This window comes from Rhinoraja longicauda, chromosome 34 (assembly GCF_053455715.1).
Source record: "Rhinoraja longicauda isolate Sanriku21f chromosome 34, sRhiLon1.1, whole genome shotgun sequence".
In the NCBI taxonomy this organism is placed as follows: Eukaryota; Metazoa; Chordata; class Chondrichthyes; order Rajiformes; family Arhynchobatidae; genus Rhinoraja; species Rhinoraja longicauda.
Window position 1 is genome coordinate 393608 of NC_135986.1, and position 17892 is coordinate 411499.

The following is a 17892-nucleotide window of genomic DNA, read 5'->3' on the forward strand; positions in this document are numbered from 1 at the left end:
AGCAACATGGGGGCTGGTGATGAAGACCCAGCTGGGGCTCAGATTATGCAGAACGTCTGAGGGGAGAGAGGTAGAGAAAGGATGGGGGTAGAGCTGCTGCCTCACAGCGCCGGAGGCCCGCCCGCGTGCGATCCTGACTACGGGTGCTGTCTGTACGGAGTTTGTACGTTCTCCCTGTGACCACGTGGGTTTTCTCCGGGTGCTCCGGTTTCCTCCCACACTCCAAAAACTCACAGGTTTGTGGATTAATTGCCTTGTGTAAATTGTCCCTAGTGTGTAGGATTGTGCAAATGTACGGGGTGATCTCTGGTCGATGTGAACTCGGTGGGGAAGGGTCTGCTTCCTTGCTGTATGTCTAAACTAAGCAACCAAAGCGAATCAGTCGCTGGAAGTGTACTTCCCTTTTACTCTAATTTAAAGATGCAGTGTGAACGCAGGCCCTTCGGCCCACCGAGTGCGTGTCTTCCAGCGATCACCCTAGACACATGTTCTATCCTACACACACCAGGGACAATTAACCTACAAACCTGCACGTCTTTGTAAACAAGCGCACACAAAGAAAACCCACGCGGTCACGGGGAGAACATACAAACTCCGCAGACAGCACCCGTTGTCAGGATTGACCCCAAGTCTCTGACGCTGTGAGGCAGTGGCTCTACCCGCTGCACCACCTATGGTGGAGGGTGGCGGGCAGTGTTCTTGGTCAAGGGGCCACTCAGGGGGCTGAAGGGCAGGGTCCCGTGGAACAAGCTGGGGTGAGGTGATCCCAGATCGTGAGATGGAGAGACTCGGGAATGGGCCGGGGGGTGTGGGGACTGAAGGGGTTTCAGATGTGGCGGAGCAGAGGGGAGAGGCAGTGCGGGAGGGTGAGGAATGTCAGTGCTGTTTGCCGACATGTCCGGGGTTGTTCAGTCACAGGCAGCTGCAGAGCAGAGCAGAGGGGAGGGCTGGCGTTGAGTAATACTGCCCCAGGCTGGGCCGGGCCCAAGCATGATCAGGGATGCAACAGCAAGCATTAGGCTGCAGGAATGCACTGTTGCTATCCAGTGCAGCAACGCATGCTGCCCTCCAGTGCAACAATGCACACTGCTTGCCCTCCAGTGCAGCAATACACACTGCTTGCCTTCCAGTGCAGAAATGCACTGCCATCCAGAGCAGTCATGCACACTGCTGCCATACAGGGTGGCAGGCAGCCTCTGATAAGGGCATGCCCAGGCTGTGATGCCTTCCTGCAGTGAGCTCATCTACCCCTACACCCCCCACCCTCCCGGCATCCACCCCTACAAACCCCCCTGCACGCTGCCCTCTTGCACTTCCCTGGAGCCCTCCCTGCAGACTCCCCCTGCACTCTTTTCTCCTGCATACTGCCCTGTACTGTGGATCCTACACTGTACTGTGTGCTACTGTGTTGTGTTATGCTGTGTTGTGTGATCCTGCTACAGAAATTCCCCCACCACTCTGTGTAAAACAACAGTCCTGTACATCTCCATTAAACGTTCCCCCTCTCACGTTACAGCTCTGCCCTCTCGTGGTGGACATTTCCGTACGGTTCGATAGAACTGTATTTATTCCAGGAGGGAAATTGATTTGCCAAGTCATAAAAACACAAACTACATGAAAGATGAGATTAAAGTGAGGAGTGGAAAGGATTGGGAATGGGCAAAGATTGTGGAGGGGAATCAGTCTCAGTCGACCCCACGACAGAAGGGAGAGGGTTTGTACAGTTTGATAGCCAAATGGAAGAAGGATCTCCTGTGGCGTTCTGTGCTGCATCTTGGTGGGACCAGTCTGTTGCTGAAGGTGCTCCTCAGGTTGACCAGTGTGTCACGGAGGGGGTGAGCTGCATTGTTCAGGATGCTCCACAGTTATGAGGAGCATCCTCCCCTCCAAGACCGCCTCCCATGAATCCAACTCCAAGCCCAGGATGGAACCAGCCTTGCTGATGAGTTTGTTGATCCTACTGGCGTCTGCGGCCTTCGCCCTGCTGCCCCGGCACACGGCAGCAAAGAAGATGGCACTGGCCTCCGCCGATTGGTACAACATCTGCAGCATCTCACTGCAGACGTTGAAGGAGCAGAGCCTTCTCAAATAGTACAGCCTGCTCTGTCCCTTCTTGTACAGGGCCTCAGCATTTCTGGACCAGTCCAGTTTACTGTCCAGGTACACTCCCAGCTATTTGTACTTTGGTGTAAACCAGTATCTGCAGTTTCTTCCTACCCACTTCAAGTATCTCTATTCAGGACTGCTGGATCAGATCAACCATCTGATGCAATATTCCGGTAAGCCTGGCTCCAGCATTTTTGACAGTAACATGTCGCTTTGTCATTTTAAGGATCTTGCTTAACTCGTGCATCTGTACACAAATGCCCACAGAACAGAGTTTTGTCAAGCACTGATGCAATTTTATTCTCAACTCCTAACGAGAACATTAAGCATGCACCCCTATAGTGTTGCAGTTACAAGCTTTAGAGACAAAATTCAGAATGAAAGCCAGCTTTGGAATTTATATTTCATTTTGATCAATAAAAAATAAACCTTTTGAGTTTCAATTCATCAAAGTGCAGATGCTGGAAACGGAAACAAAACCCAGGAACGCTGCCATGGCTGGCAGTGTCTCTAGAGAAGGAGAGGCAGTGCACGGGAGAGGGAATAGCAAGCAAGTTCCTGCAGAGCGGGAGTGTTGCTGATTAGCAACTGAGCAAAGTGGTCAGGGCAACAATTGCTTTAAAAACCAGCCTTCAGTATGGATCAGTAAGGACATCAAACATTACGGGGAGAAAGTAGGAAAGATAGATCAACCACGATCGAATGGTGGAGAAGAATTGATGGGCTGAATGGCCTAATTCTGCTCCTGTATCTGATGAACATGGTCTTCAGGGTGTGAATTGAGCAAAGCCCCAGATTGGATCAGGGAGGTGGGGGTCACATAAGACCATAAGTCAGCAGGTCTGCCTGCTTTCTCCAGTGTAGAGGAGACCTCATTGTATGCACTGGAGTGAGGAAGAGTTTCGCTCTTCAGTTAGAGGGAGGTTTTATTCAATGGGAGACTGGTGGAGAGGGAGGCAAGAACAAAATGAATAGTCCCCTTGATCTGACTGAGAGCAGAGGACATGAGAACTGGATCTCAGGCACTGTCCAAATGCCTTTTAAACATTGTTATAGTTTCTGCTTGAACTACCTCCTCTAGTAGTTCATTCCATATACCCACCACCCTCTGAGTGAAAAAGTTGCTCCTCAGGTTCCAGGTGGAGGTGATGGAAGGGCCTTGGAATTCATTGAGAGGGGAATGTCAGGTTGGATGTGTGCGGTGAAGATCAGAGGGGATAATGAGACAGGAAAGGAGAGGGCGGGAGAGATTGGCTGCTTTAATTTGGCAATAAAGGTTTTGCAATTATAATTTTAATCTAGGCCAAAGCAGGAAGCAGTTAGGTGAAGGTGCAATGGCATGGTTAGACTGCCACGCTATTGTCAATCAAACTGGGCAGGAGATAGTTGTAGGGCAGAGGAAGGGCCTTGTTCCTCTTTATAATCTCCTGCTCGATCTTCTGCAGGTCTTGCTGGAACTCTAAGATGCACGCTCCCGCCTTCAGCTCAGTGAAACGTTCTTCCACGTAACTACCCAGCTTGGTCTGCAGGGAGTGAAGAGAAGGGTATTGTGGTCAAACCAGGGCGACAGCTCGGTACACACACACACACACACAGAGCGCGTGCTGGCCTTGGTACGCACACAAACTGTACACACACACTTAGAAAGACACACACAAAAACATTTAGTCAGGTACACAGATGTACTCACACACATACACTGACACACATACTGACACTGACACATATTGTCAAACACACATATAGATAAGCACACACACTGACATAGGTGCGCAGACATGCATACACAGACCCAGACAGGCACACTTAAGACACACAGAAAAATACATACACAGGCAGACACACGCCGGGAGACGCAGACACACAGGGACACACACACACACACACAGAAGAAATGCCAGAGAGACAGAAAAACAACTCATTCTTTTAGTGCAACATTTCTCTGTTTGGCTGAAAAGGTTTTCTGCTACTTACGTTAATGGGAGATGGTTGACTGAGCAGATAGGTGGTTGCAATCACTGTGAGTTTTTGAATTCCCTTTGGCAAAGTGTCGGCAATATCTTCTTTGGTGACTTGGCCCTTTTTGGTCGGTGCAGGCTTCCTCATTAGGGACGGGTTGTTTGGTACACAGGAGCTCCACTCATACTAGGAAAACAAACATGATATAGACACACAGTAGAATGCAAATGTGGGAATCTGGAGCAAAACATCAAGTACTGGAAGTACTGAGCAGGTCAGGCAGCATCTGAGGAGGGAACGGACAGGACACGTTTAAGGTCAGGACGCATAGTCATAGACATATAGCATGGAAACAGGCCCTTCAGCCCGAATTGCTCATGCTAACCAAGATACCCCATCTATGCTATTCCCACGTGCATTTGTTTGCCCTGTATCCCTCTAAACCTTCCCTATCCATGTACCAGTCTATCCATACACCCACTACCCTCTGTGAAAAAGTTGCCCCTCATCTTAAACCCAAGTCCTCTGGTTCTTGATTACCCTACACTGAGTAAGAGACTGTACATTCAACCTCTCTATTCCTCGTATTTTCTTAAACTCCTGCACTCCAAGGAATAAAGTCCTAACCTCTCCCTATAACTCAAGCCCTCGAGTCCTGGCAACATCCTCGTAAATCTTCTCTGCACTATCTAGCTTAACAATATTCTTCCTATAGCAAGGTGACCAAAACTGAACACAATACTCCAGGTGTGGCCTCACCAACATCTGCTTCAGACCCAGACCTTTATCAGAGTGGGCATACTATGAAGAGGTTCTGCAGTGGAGCCGTGTATGGGCTGCACACCAGATGAGTCGTAGTTTTGGGTCAAGTCTGAAATCAGGAAGCAATGGGTGTGAGTGGACCAGCTCCAGTTCCAATCCCATCGCACTCTCCCTTCCCCAGAACGTCCCACTCCCCTCCCCAGTCCAGTCCGTTCCATCTTCCCCTCCCACCTCTATTCTCTGCACTTCCATCTGCCTGTCCAAAAGCTTCTTGAACACCACTATCGTATCTGCCTCCACCACCACCCTGGCAACGCGTCCCAGGCCCCACCACACCCTACATCTCCATTAAACCTTCCCCCTTGTACCTCACAGCTCTACCCCCTCTGTTGGCTAGTTCCACCCTGGAAAAAAGGTTCTGACTGTCTGCCCACGTACGCCTCTCATGATTTTGCACACTTTTATCAAGTCTCCTCTCCCTCTCCGAAGTTTCAGAGAAAACAATCCAAGACTAGCCACCCTCTCCCTGTAGCTGAAGCCTTCAAATCCAGGCAGCACCCCGGTAAACATCTGCACCCTCTCCCTGTAGCTGAAGCCCTCTAATTCAGGCAGCACCCTGGTAAACATCTGCACCCTCTCCAATTCTTCCACATCTTTCCTGAATTGGGGCGATCAGAACTGCACGTGGTTCTCCAACTGCGGCACATTTTCCCTCCAAAGACATTGCCAGCGGCGGGAGACATTCCCAGTGTTAGGAAGATTCTCAGATGTCCCGGGAACCCGCACGGACCCGATCTACCCTCAGAACAACTGCGCCACCGCCGACCAGAACGACGATCGAAGACCAGAATGTGCCTCAGTCAGCCCGACTCCCCACAGGCCTTCCAGGGGACAGTGGAGAAGCCAGGCCTGTCTGGGCTGAAGGAGCCGCAGCGGTGACGGCGATGGGAGCCTCGATGGCAGTGGGGCCTCGCGGTCGATGAGCGTGAGGGGGGAGGGGAAGACAGTGGGGACCCAGTGTGGGGGAGGTACCATGAGGGACGGTGGCAGAACAAAGAGGGACCCGGTGTGTGTGTGTGTGTGTGTGTGTGTGGGGGGGGGGGGGGGGGGGGAGAACACACGACAACTCTAGTTTAGAATCCTCTGCCCAGGGGATAAGTCTGTGTTTGTTTGTTCCGGTGAAGGCGCTGTGCACACGGCAGCCAGACAACAGTTGCTTCTCTTTGTCTTTTTATCTTCACTTTTAATTTCAAGTTTTGTCTTCCTTGTGTGTTGTGACTGCCTGCAGACAAATGTCCCCACACGGATGAATAAAGTTTTATCGTGTTGTATGTGCCTGGGGTTACCAGGACATGCTCTATGGAGCAGGGTTGGATGGAGCTCGAGGAGATGGGGGTCGTGCCAAAGAACTGGGATGGGGGGGGGGGGGGGGAAGGAAGGAGATCGATAGATTTATATTTAATAATAATAATAATGCATTACATTTATATAGCGCTTTTCAAACACTCAAAGACGCTTTACAGGGATTTGTAGAACATAGAGAAGTGAATAAATAGATAAGTAAACGAACAGAGAAAGGAGACAGAGGGTGAGGTGACCTTCAGTGGTTGAAGGCGGTGCTGAAGACGTGAGACTTCAGTGATGTTTTGAATGTGGTGAGTGAGGAGGAGTCTCTGACGGTTTGGGGTAGTGAGTTCCAGAGGGTGGGAGCAGCGATGGAGAAAGCCCTGTCCCCCCAGGATCTGAGTTTGGTCCGGATGGGGGGGGGACAGGAGATTGGCAGCAGCAGAGCGGAAGGTGCAGGTTGGAGTGTGCCTGTGGAGGAGGTCAGTCAGGTAGGATGGGGCCAGGTTATGGAGGGCTTTGTAGGTCATGAGGAGGATTTTGTACTGGATTCTCTGGGGGATGGGGAGCCAGTGGAGTTTGTAAAGGACGGGGGTGATATGGTCACGGATCGGGGAGTGGGTGAGCAGACGGGCAGCGGAGTTTTGAATATTGAAGTTTACTGATGATTTTTGAGGGTGAGCCATAGAGGAGGCTGTTGCAGTAGTCCAGACGGGAGGTGATGAAGGCGTGGATGAGGGTTTCTGCAGCTGTGAAGGAGAGGGATGGACGGAGACGGGCAATGTTTTTGAGGTGGAAGAAGGCTGTCTTTGTGATGTGTTTGTCGAAGGAGAGGGTTTGATCAAAGATGATTCCAAGATTCCGGATGTGAGGGGAGGTGGATACTGGGAGATCATCAATATTGCGGATGAAGTTTGGAATTTAGGTCGGAAGAACACAGTGGAACAACGCAAACTGAAGGACACAAAAAGGAAGCAGTTCAGAAACCTCAGCAGGGGTCAACCAAAGTGGCAGGACGGGTTGGGAAATGGCATCTTGGAGTTTATTCATCAAATGGTGCAGGGGTGATGTTTGGGTTGGATGGCTGGGCAATGGGAAGAGATGAGGACACACATCATTAGTGTGTCCAAGGTTATCCATTGTTTGTAAAGGTCATGGATTAGGGATTAGTTTTAGTTTGGAGATACTGCACTGAAGGCCCTTCGTCCCACCGAGTTCATGCCGACCATCGATCACCCGTTCACACGAGCTCCATGTTATCCTACATTCTCATCCACTCCCGACACACAAGGGAACAATTTACAGAGGGCCCATTAACCTACAAATCTGCTCATCTTTGGGATGTGGGGGGAAACCGGAGCACCAGAGGAAACCAATGTGGTCACGGGGAGAACGTGCAAACTCCACACAGACAGCACCTGAGGTCAGGTTCCAGACTGCGCTGGATGCTGCTGCTGTGTGCGTGACCGTTCAGTGCATTGTGTTGTGTGAAATGTGAGCTGACCTGTCCAGCGTTGACTGAAGAGTGCTGGCCGGAACAGGTGAAGATGACCATGGTTAGGAACTTGATGAGTTCAGCCTTGGAGAGGAATGATGAAGGGAAGCCTAGTGAGAAAGATCAGAGGTGTTACAAGAATGAACTGGAGACCAACAAAGCACTCAGCACATAGAATGCAAACTGCAGCAATGAATGCATCAACACTCTGCCGAGCAGTGTCAGCATCCCACCCTTGAGAACAAATTCCCATCAATTCCTATTCAATTTTCCTCCTCTCAGCTTCAACCTATGTCTTCTGGCTCTTGATTCCCCTCCTCTGGATAAAAGACCGTGCATTTTTCCGATCTATTTCCCTCATGATCTTTTACACCTCTATCACATTGCCTCTCAACCTCCTGCGCTCTGAGGAATACAGTCCTGACCTGCTCAACCTCTACCCATAGCTCAGGCACTGGAATTTAGAAGGATGAGGGGGGATCTTATTGAGACATATAAGATAATTAGGGGATTGGACACATTAGAGGCAGGAAACATGTTCCCAATGTTGGGGGAGTCCAGAACAAGGGGCCACAGTTTAAGAATAAGGGGTAGGCCATTTAGGACGGAGATGAGGAAGAACTTTTTCAGTCACAGAGTGGTGAAGGTGTGGAATTCTCTGCCTCAGAAGGCAGTGGAGGCCAGTTCGTTGGATGCTTTCAAGAGAGCTGGATAGAGCTCTTAAGGATAGCGGAGTGAGGGGGTATGGGGAGAAGGCAGGAACGGGGTACTGATTGAGAGTGATCAGCCATGATCGCATTGAATGGCGGTGCTGGCTCGAAGGGCCGAATGGCCTACTCCTGCACCTATTGTTTATTGTCCTGGCAACATCCTCGTATATCTTCTCTGCTCTCTTTCCAGCTTAACAACATATTTCCTACAACAGAGAACATTACAGCACAGTAGCAGTTCCTTCAGCAAATGCAGGAAAAATGTTCCCAATGTTGGGCGAGTCCAGAACCAGGGGCCACAGTCTTAGAATAAAGGGGAGGCCATTTAAAACTGAGATGAGAAGGAACTTTTTCACCCAGAGAGTTGTGAATTTGTGCAATTCTCTGCCACAGAGGGCAGTGGAGGCCAAATCACTGGATGGATTTAAGAGAGAGTTAGATAGAGCTCTAGGGACTAGTGGAATCAAGGGATATGGGGAGAAGGCAGGCATGGGTTACTGATTGTGGATGATCAGCCGTGATCACAATGAATGGCGGTGCTGGCTCGAAGGGCCGAATGGCCTTCGCCTGCATCTATTTTCTATGTTTTCTAAATAATGTCTGTGCTGAACATGATGCGAAGACCAATTTTTATTTGCCGGCACATAATCCATATCCCTGCACATCCATGTACCTATCCAGAATTCATGGGGATATCTGAAGGAGTCGCAAACACAAAGCTAATGGCGTGCCCTCGTTCTGTCAATAAGGGCGGCACGGTGGCGCAGAGTTGCTGCCTTACAGTGCTTGCAGCACCAGAGACCCGGGTTCCATCCCAACAACAGGTGCTGTCTGTACGGAGTTTATACATTCTCCCCGTGACCACGTGGGTTTTCTCCGCGATCATCGTTTTCCTCCCACACGCCATAGACGTGCAGGTATGTAGCTTAAGTGACTTGTTATAAATGCAAATTGTCCCTCGTATGTGGTAGGATAGTGCTAGTGTGCGGGGATCGCTGGTCGACACGGACTCAGTGTGCCGAAGGGCCTGATTCCGCGCTGTATCTCGAAGCTAAACTAAAAATTAGGCCCAGATACAGTGCAGATAATGTCATATCTTGTAAAATGTTTTACCCTCCTCCCTTTGTGCAGTTTCGTCCCTGCTGTAATTAGGCAACTGGATGGTCATCTCATCAACTGGGGTGCAGTCCTGACCTCCCATCTACCCTATTGGAGACTTTTGTACTGTCTTCAATCGAGCTTTATCAGATTTCAATGTTATATCTTTGCACTGGAGGATGTGCCCTTTGCCTGTGCACTGTGTGATTGTAGTCATGTACAGTCTTACCTTTGACTGGATAGCATGTAAACAAAAGCTTTTCACTGTACCTCGGTACATGTGACAATAGTAAACTACACTAAACAAAACTAATGTTGAATTTATAAAATCATGAGGGGCAGAGAGAGGATAAATGGTCACAATCTCTCCCCAGGGTAGGGGAGTCTAAAACTAGAGGGCACAGGGATAAGGTGATAAGGGATAGAGGGCACTGCCTCCTGATTGTCTACCCCAGAGCTTCGTGACAGGACAGATAGATAGATTCTTGATTAGTGCGGGTGTCAGCGGTTACGGGGCGAATGCAGGAGAATGGGGTTGGGAGGGAGAGATAGATCAGCCATGATTGAATGGTGGAGTAGACTTGATGGGCCAAATGGCCTAATTCTACTCCTATCAAGTATGACCTTATGAGGACTGGATACCAACAGCGGCCGATCGACACTGATCAACAAGACGAGGGTAGAAGAGTACCTGACGATTGCTTGGCCAATAATCCTTCGGTGAAGATCTCCTTCACCCAGTCTTGAAGTTCAGTATCACTCTGGACACTGGCGTTATTCTTGTAGTAAAGGTCAACAATGTTTTTTGTAAACCTTTGAAGGAAGGAGAGCATTTATGAAGGAATGGTGTAGAAAACTCAAGACCACTGTTGGATTTGCTTCTGTACACTGGAGCAAGTGGATGAAAGCAACAAGGATCTGTGAGCGACTGACGAGATGCAAGGGGCAATGAGAGGGGAGTCACGAGGGAGGGAAGGGCAGGTCAGAGGGTGGGAGAGGTCAGTCAAGATGGGCTGGGTCATGGAAGGACTTGTGGATGAGGATTTCAAACAAATGGCTGGAGTAACGCTCAAAGAGAAAATAACATTGCGACCAGTTTACCCATTTGTGCCACTCTCGGAACAGCAGCGGCAGGCTCAGGCTCCAATCTTACAGTTCCAGTCTTGTGTGTAGGTCTCGTCAAACCTCATACATCCCGACTCCAGCACAGGAATCTGTAACCCTCCATCTGTCACTCAGGAGGGAGACGGAGAGAGGATACAGGTTGTGTAGGGTGAGAGTCGACGAGGATGTAGGAAGCATCAGGGCACATGGAAAGGCATAGTGATTGGGCAAGGATAGGGAAAATAAAATATTAGGTGGAAGAGTTGTTCACTTTTAGAAAATAGACCAGTATAGCAGTGGAAGCAGCTTCCTGGCCCACACTGTCCATGCCTAACATGATACCAAGTTAAACTAACTCCTTGAATCAAAGCCCTCCATTTGCTGCCTCTCACATCTATTTCCATCACTGCCCCCAGCAGCATGTCCCAAACACTCATCATTCGGTATCAAACAACTTGGTTTGCACATTTCCTGTAAACTCCTCCCCCTCTTACCTAAACCTGTGCCCTCACACATTGGAAAAGAACTCTGACAACTAGCACTCAGGACATTTTGTATACCTCTATCAGGTCTCCCCTCAGCCTCCGATGCTCCAGAGTTTGTCCAACCTCTCCACATAGCCTCTAATCCAGGCATCTTTCTCATGAACTCTTAGTTTAGTTTAGAGATATAGAGTGGAAACTGACCTTTTGGCCCAACGAGTCCGCGCCGACCAGCGATCACCTCGTACACTAGCACTATCCTACACACCAGGGACAATTTACAATCTTCACCCAAGCTAATTAACCTGTAAGCCCACACATCTTTGGTGTGGGGAAAAAATGCAGCCCCGGTGAAAACCCACGTGGTCATCTGGGAGTTTAACATTAACTGCTCAGGCATTCTTTATATTTTGGTACATTGTAACTGCTTTAATTAGTTTACCAGTTACATTGTGACTGCTTTATCTCAGCATTCTTTATACTTTGATGTATACTACTTAGGCATTCTTTATACTTTGTCACATTGTAACTGCTTAGGCATTCCTTTAATGTGCACCAAACATTAACCTTGTCACTTTTGGATGCAAGATAATGGTGGTGAGATAAGAAAAGACATATGTCTTGGGATGATGGAAGGACTAGAATAGAAAAGAAGGGTGGCGGAATATGAAGAGATGTGAGCATTAAGATAAGGATACATTACTGAATGGGATTTAATGGTGGCGGGACAGACGGGTGATTGCAAAGAAATGAATGATTGTAGAAAAGAGTGTGGGTATGAGGTAAGATAAAGAAAATAAGGTTTGGAAGACTCCTATAAAAATAGGCTGCCCGGTGTACTAAGTGGGCAGTCAGGTGGTTGGTTTCCTGATTCTCCCAGCCGGTTTGCAAATAAAAGCTTTTAACTTCTCGAAGAATTCTCCGTGTTGCCTATCTTACCGAATGGGCCTCTTTCCGATCCTGCCGACTACGCCAATTTTGTTTTGGTTCCCTGAGCTTCGAAATTAAGAAAGGCTCCGAAAAAGATCCGGAGGATTGCTCAAGAAGGCTGCGCAGTGGGGTAAAAGACGACCAGCCAAGGGCGCTTCCTAGCCCCACAGAGGTTTCCCGGGACAACAGGATAAGGGTGGCCACCCGCAAAAAGGTAGGCGGTTTTCCGCTTTATTTGGATTGCTCAAGAAGGCTGCGCAGTGGGGTAAGTAGAAAATAGTTAAGTTAAGAAAGTAGATTTTGTGTGATATGATTAAGACCTCGTGGATACCGCCCTAAGAGGATAGGGGACTGAATAGATGAGGGTCCTGTGGATACCTCTCTAGTTAACTAGGGATCTGCACGGAAAAGAAAATACGTCCTGTGGATACCACTCTAGTTAACTGGGGGTCTGCACAGGCAGGATAAGATGTTCTGTGCATACCGCCCAAGGTAACTAGGGGTCTGTACGGGCAGGATAAGGCATTCTGTGGATACCGCCCTAAGTGAATAGGGGTCTGTACAGGCAGAATAAGAATTGGAATAATTGGATAACATAAAGAAAAAATTGGAAAATATTAAAGGAATATAGTAGAACTAACTGTAGAAGATAGAAGTAGCGTAATAGGTAATATAGTGACCATAGAGACGGAACGAACAAAGACTGCATTTGAACTGACTGACCAAGTGCACTAAAAAGGACGAGTACAATGAATAAGATAACTGCAGTTGAACTATTAAGTAAGAAATTCCCGTATCCAAAGAGGATATTAAAAAACACTCTGAAAAATGGGGGAAAAGGACGAAAAAATTGGTTACGAAATGGCCCAAGGAAGGCACGTTCGATATAAATATGTGTGATGAAATGGAACTGTTGATTAAGAACTATAGGCCTAAGGACAAATCGGAAACGCGAGCAACGAAAAAGGAAAAGGAACTAGGCGTGCTTAAATTATTCAAAATAGAAGGAGTGAGGCTGAGGAAAGCATACCAAGAAAGGAATACCACCCCAAACAAACCCGAAAAACAGCATGAAAGTCAGGAGTTTCAGGAGAAAAAATCAACTCTGTATCCCAGCCTAAGGGACCCTGGGTATCCCCCTCCCTATTCCGGCCAGGACGGAATAAAGCAGTGTCCTTTGGTGAAGGGAATAGTGGAGATAGAGGGAGAAGTCACAGCTTGGAACGATGAAGGCATATAGACAGAGAAGGGGGCAACGAGAAAAGGAAAGGATGAAGCAAGAAGAACGGGAACTAGAAGCAGACATTAGAAGGCTGCAGGACCTCAGGGACAGAAAGATCTATGAGACCTGTTAGGCAGCAAATGAGGAGTATGAGGGAGACGGCAACGCAGAATCACAGGCAAGTAATCAGCAGGCATCAAAGAAAGGGCAAAACTTTGAGAATGAATCGGAATTAGAAAGTGATGGGGAAAGAACGAGGACATTGGAGTATAGAAGGGAAATAGAGGCACACATGAAGCACTTAGAGACAGACATAATGGAGTTGGAAGAGATCGTAAAGAGAGAAAGAAAGGAAAGCCAGGTGTACGCCCAGGGAGGAATGAGGTGGGAAAACATACAGGTAGAACCACAGCAGGGGATGGCAAACGGGAGACTGGAGCTGAGGGGTGGAATAATGCCGTTACTTTTGAAAAAGGCAGGTCAAACCCAGTATATTCCTTGGGCGACCCGAGACCTAGAAATTTACTCTACAAATGGAGAGGGAGAAGGGAAAATCGGAGGTGTCAGTATTACAGTATAGCAAAGGGGATTACAGAGGCATGAGGCAGGAGTTGGCCAAAATTGACCGGAAGGAGGCCCTAGCAGGGAAGACTGTGGAACAGCAATGGCAGGTATTCCTGGGAATAATGCAGAAGTTGCAGGATCAATTTATCCCAAAGAGGAGGAAAGATTCTAAGGGGAGTAAGAGGCACCCGTGGCTGACAAGGGAAGTCAAGGACAACATAAAAATAAAAGGGAAGAAGTATAACATAGCAAAGAAGAGTGGGAAGCCAGAGGATTGGGACTCTTTTAAAGAGCAACAGAAGATAACTAAAAAGGCAACGAGGTACGAGGGTAAACTAGCCAATAATATAAAGGAGGATAGTAAAGGCTTTTTTAGGTACGTGAAGAGGAAAAAAATAGTCAAGGCAAATGTGGGTCCCTTGAAGACGGAAGCAGGGGAATTTATTATGGGGAACAAGGAAATGGCAGAAGAGTTGAACCGGTACTTTGGATCTGTCTTCACTGAGGAGGATACAAACAATCTCCCAGATGTTCTAGTGGCCAGAGATCCTAGGGTGGCAGAGGAACTGGAGGAAATCCACATTAGGCAGGAAAAAAGTTTTGGGTAGACTAATGGGACTCAAGGCTGATAAATCCCCAGGGCCTGATGGTCTGCATCCCAGGGTGCTTAAGGAGGTGGCTCTAGAAATTGTGGACGCATTAGTAATTATTTTCCAATGTTCTATAGATTCCGGGTCAGTTCCTGTGGATTGGAGGGTAGCTAATGTTATCCCACTTTTCAAGAAAGGAGGGAGAGAAAACGGGAAATTATAGACCAGTTAGTCTGACATCAGTGGTGGGGAAGATGCTGGAGTCAATTATAAAAGACGAAATTGAGGAGCATTTGGATCGCAGTAACAGGATCGTTCCGAGTCAGCATGGATTTACGAAGGGGAAATCGTGCTTGACTAATCTACTGGAATTTTTTGAGGATGTAACTAGGAAAATTGACAGGGGAGAGCCGGTGGATGTGGTGTACCTCGACTTTCAGAAAGCCTTCGACAAGGTCCCACATAGGAGATTGGTGGGCAAAATTAGAGCACATGGTATTGGAGGTAGGGTACTGACATGGATAGAAAGTTGGTTGACAGACAGAAAGCAAAGAGTGGGGATAAATGGGTCCCTTTCGGAATGGCAGGCAGTGACTAGTGGGGTACCGCAAAGCTCGGTGTTGGGACCGCAGCTATTTACAATATACATCAATGACTTGGATGAAGGGATTAAAAGTACCATTAGCAAATTTGCCGATGATACAAAGCTAGGTGGCAGTGTGAACTGTGAGGAAGATGCTATGAGGTTGCAGGGTGACTTGGACAGGTTGTGTGAGTGGGCGGATGCATGGCAGATGCAGTTTAATGTGGATAAGTGTGAGGTTATCCACTTTGGTGGTAAGAATAGGAAGGCAGATTATTATTTGAATGGTGTCAAGTTAGGAAAAGGGGACGTACAACGTGATCTGGGTGTCTTAGTGCATCAGTCACTGAAAGGAAGCATGCAGGTACAGCAGGCAGTGAAGAACAAGAGGAGTTGAGTATAGGAGCAAAGAGGTCCTTCTGCAGTTGTACAGGGCCCTAGTGAGGCCGCACCTGGAGTACTGTGTGCAGTTTTGGTCTCCAAATTTGAGGAAGGATATTCTTGCTATTGAGGGCGTGCAGCTTAGGTTTACTTGGTTAATTCCCGGAATGGCGGGACTGTCATATTTTGAAAGACTGGAGCGACTAGGTTTGTATACACTGGAATTTAGAAGGATGAGAGGGGATCTTATCGAAACGTATAAGATTATTAAGGGGTTGGACATGTTAGAGGCAGGAAACATGTTCCCAATGTTGGGGGAGTCCAGAACCAGGGGCCACAGTTTAAGAATAAGGGGTAGGCCATTTAGAACAGAGATGAGGAAAATCTTTTTTAGTCAGAGAGTTGTGAATCTGTGGAATTCTCTGCCTCAGAGGGCAGTGGAGGCCAATTCTCTGAATACATTCAGGAGAGAGCTAGATAGAGCTCTTAAGGATAGCGGAGTCAGGGGGTATGGGGAGAAAGCAGGAACGGGGTATTGATTGAGAATGATCAGCCATGATCACATTGAATGGCGGTGCTGGCTCGAAGGGCCGAATGGCCTACTCCTGCACCTATTGTCTATTGTCTATTGAAAAAGGCAGCTCAAACCCAGTATATTCCTTGGGCGACCCGAGACCTAGAAGGGCTGAAAAACACCTTGCCCAACATATATGACGGGGCAGGAAAATGGATTAGGGCCTTTGAGGAGGAAACTACGGGACGGTTATTGGCTATGGGAGATTTGAAGGCACTACTGGTGAAAGTGATAGGAACCACGAAATTAGCAGAACTATTTGAAATGGCTGGGATAAAAAAACGCAGCAAATAACCCGATGGTTGATGGCCGGCCATATGACCGAGTCAGACGGGAGGTATTGCAGGCCCTCAGAGACTGTTACCCGCTCAAGGTGGACCCAAAGACATTGAGGGGAGACCCGCTGGGGAACACGGAAAACCCAGCGGCTTATCTGGAGGATCAACTGAAAAAGTGGAGACTTGAAACCGAACAAAAAATAGACGGTAATGAGTTAATGACCACTTTGTGGTAGATGCCATGCCCCCTCAGGTTAAGTCCAGACTGGAGGAAGTGGTGGGATTGTCAACCATACCCCACTCCCAGTTCAGGGACCACCTGGTTCATGCAGTCGACAAATATCGTAAGGATAGACAAAGACTGGTGGACCAACAAGATGAGGTGCAGAGAAAATTGATGCAAATGCAACTAGAAGAACTGAAAAAGAAAGAACGTGAAAAAGGAAATGAAATGCTGGCAGTAACAACAGACCCGGCTGAAACAGCAGAAATGAACAATGCACCGATGCATAGTGAGTCCTATGGCAGAGCCAGACGGAGGCCGGAGAATCCCATGCCAATAATAAATGTCTTTGGGGGAACGTTTCCGCAAATGCCCTATCAGGGACAAAATAAATCAGGAAATCAGCCCCGACAGGACTGGGCCCCCCAAGGGGGGACACAAGGAAGGGGACGAGGAAGGCCAGTAAGTAGACGGATAGTTGATAAAATATGTTGGGGATGTAATCAGGTAGGGCACCTGAGGAGGGACTGCCCACACCGTCCGTGGCCCGGTCCATACCAACAGGAACCCATAGAGGGTGAGCAGTGTTTTAACCCAGGGTCGGCCCCAACGGGCCCGACTGGAGGCCCAACTGGACTCATGAACCCCAATGCTAGATATTAGGGGAGCCCAGAGAACCAGGATGGGAAGGAACTTTACCCAATGATAACGCGACAGGCAGAAGAAGAACCCATGGTTCAGGTAATTTTGGGAGGGCGACTAACACCTATGATGGTAGACACTGGGGCCACATATACTGGTGTGCAGCCGCAGTATGCCTCCCACCTTCCCATGTCAGGAACATTTGTTAAAACTGTAGGGTTCTCGGGAAAAACACAGTTAACACGATGCACAACCCTCGTAAGTTTGAAAATAAGCAATAGAGAAATAGTATTACCGATATTGGTGTCTGAAGGAACCCCCATTAATCTGCTAGGCAGGGATGCCTTGTTGAAACTAGAATTCAAGTTGGAATGTACCAAAGATGGTCTGAGCGTGGAAAGGTCGAATGCTCAGTTGTTCATGCGGGAAGCTAGAAAAGTTCATGTATTTTGGATAGGAAATATAGAAGATCAAATTTGGAAAACGTGGAACAGGTGGAAAGAGGGAGTGATGACCATATTATCTGAAGCAACCCCACCCAAAACTGAGCTACATTGTACGGTACATTTTGACGAGACCCAGGACATAGAGCAGGAATGGTTGTGGCGCCTGGGAACATGCGGCCAGCAGCACCTAAGGGCAGAAGCCATAATAGTTGGAAAACAAGGGGCAGCCCTGCAGATTAAATGGAACACTTTTTTTGAACAGTGGTTTGGGGTGCCAGGAACTGCACCCCATGTGACATTACTAGTAAATAAGGGATATCAGTCCAGGGACATGGGGCCCCTGATGAAACAGGTGGACACTATTATTAACTGCGAATAGATTACACCGAAGGTATGGAA

General features: G+C 48.2%; 1 protein-coding gene across 1 annotated transcript in view; it reads right to left on the minus strand.

The window, feature by feature from the left end:
* Window positions 1–2386: 2386 nt before the first annotated feature.
* LOC144609677 (polyunsaturated fatty acid 5-lipoxygenase-like) overlaps window positions 2387–17892 on the minus strand; it is a 45048-nt gene continuing 29542 nt past the window's right edge. The window contains exons 11-14 of the mRNA XM_078428180.1: window positions 10166–10287; window positions 7676–7776; window positions 4081–4251; window positions 2387–3629 (exon numbers count right to left, since the gene is read on the minus strand). Coding sequence (XP_078284306.1) covers window positions 3450–3629; window positions 4081–4251; window positions 7676–7776; window positions 10166–10287 — 574 coding nt within the window. The 3' untranslated portion in view covers window positions 2387–3449. The remainder of the gene's footprint in view (window positions 3630–4080; window positions 4252–7675; window positions 7777–10165; window positions 10288–17892) is intronic.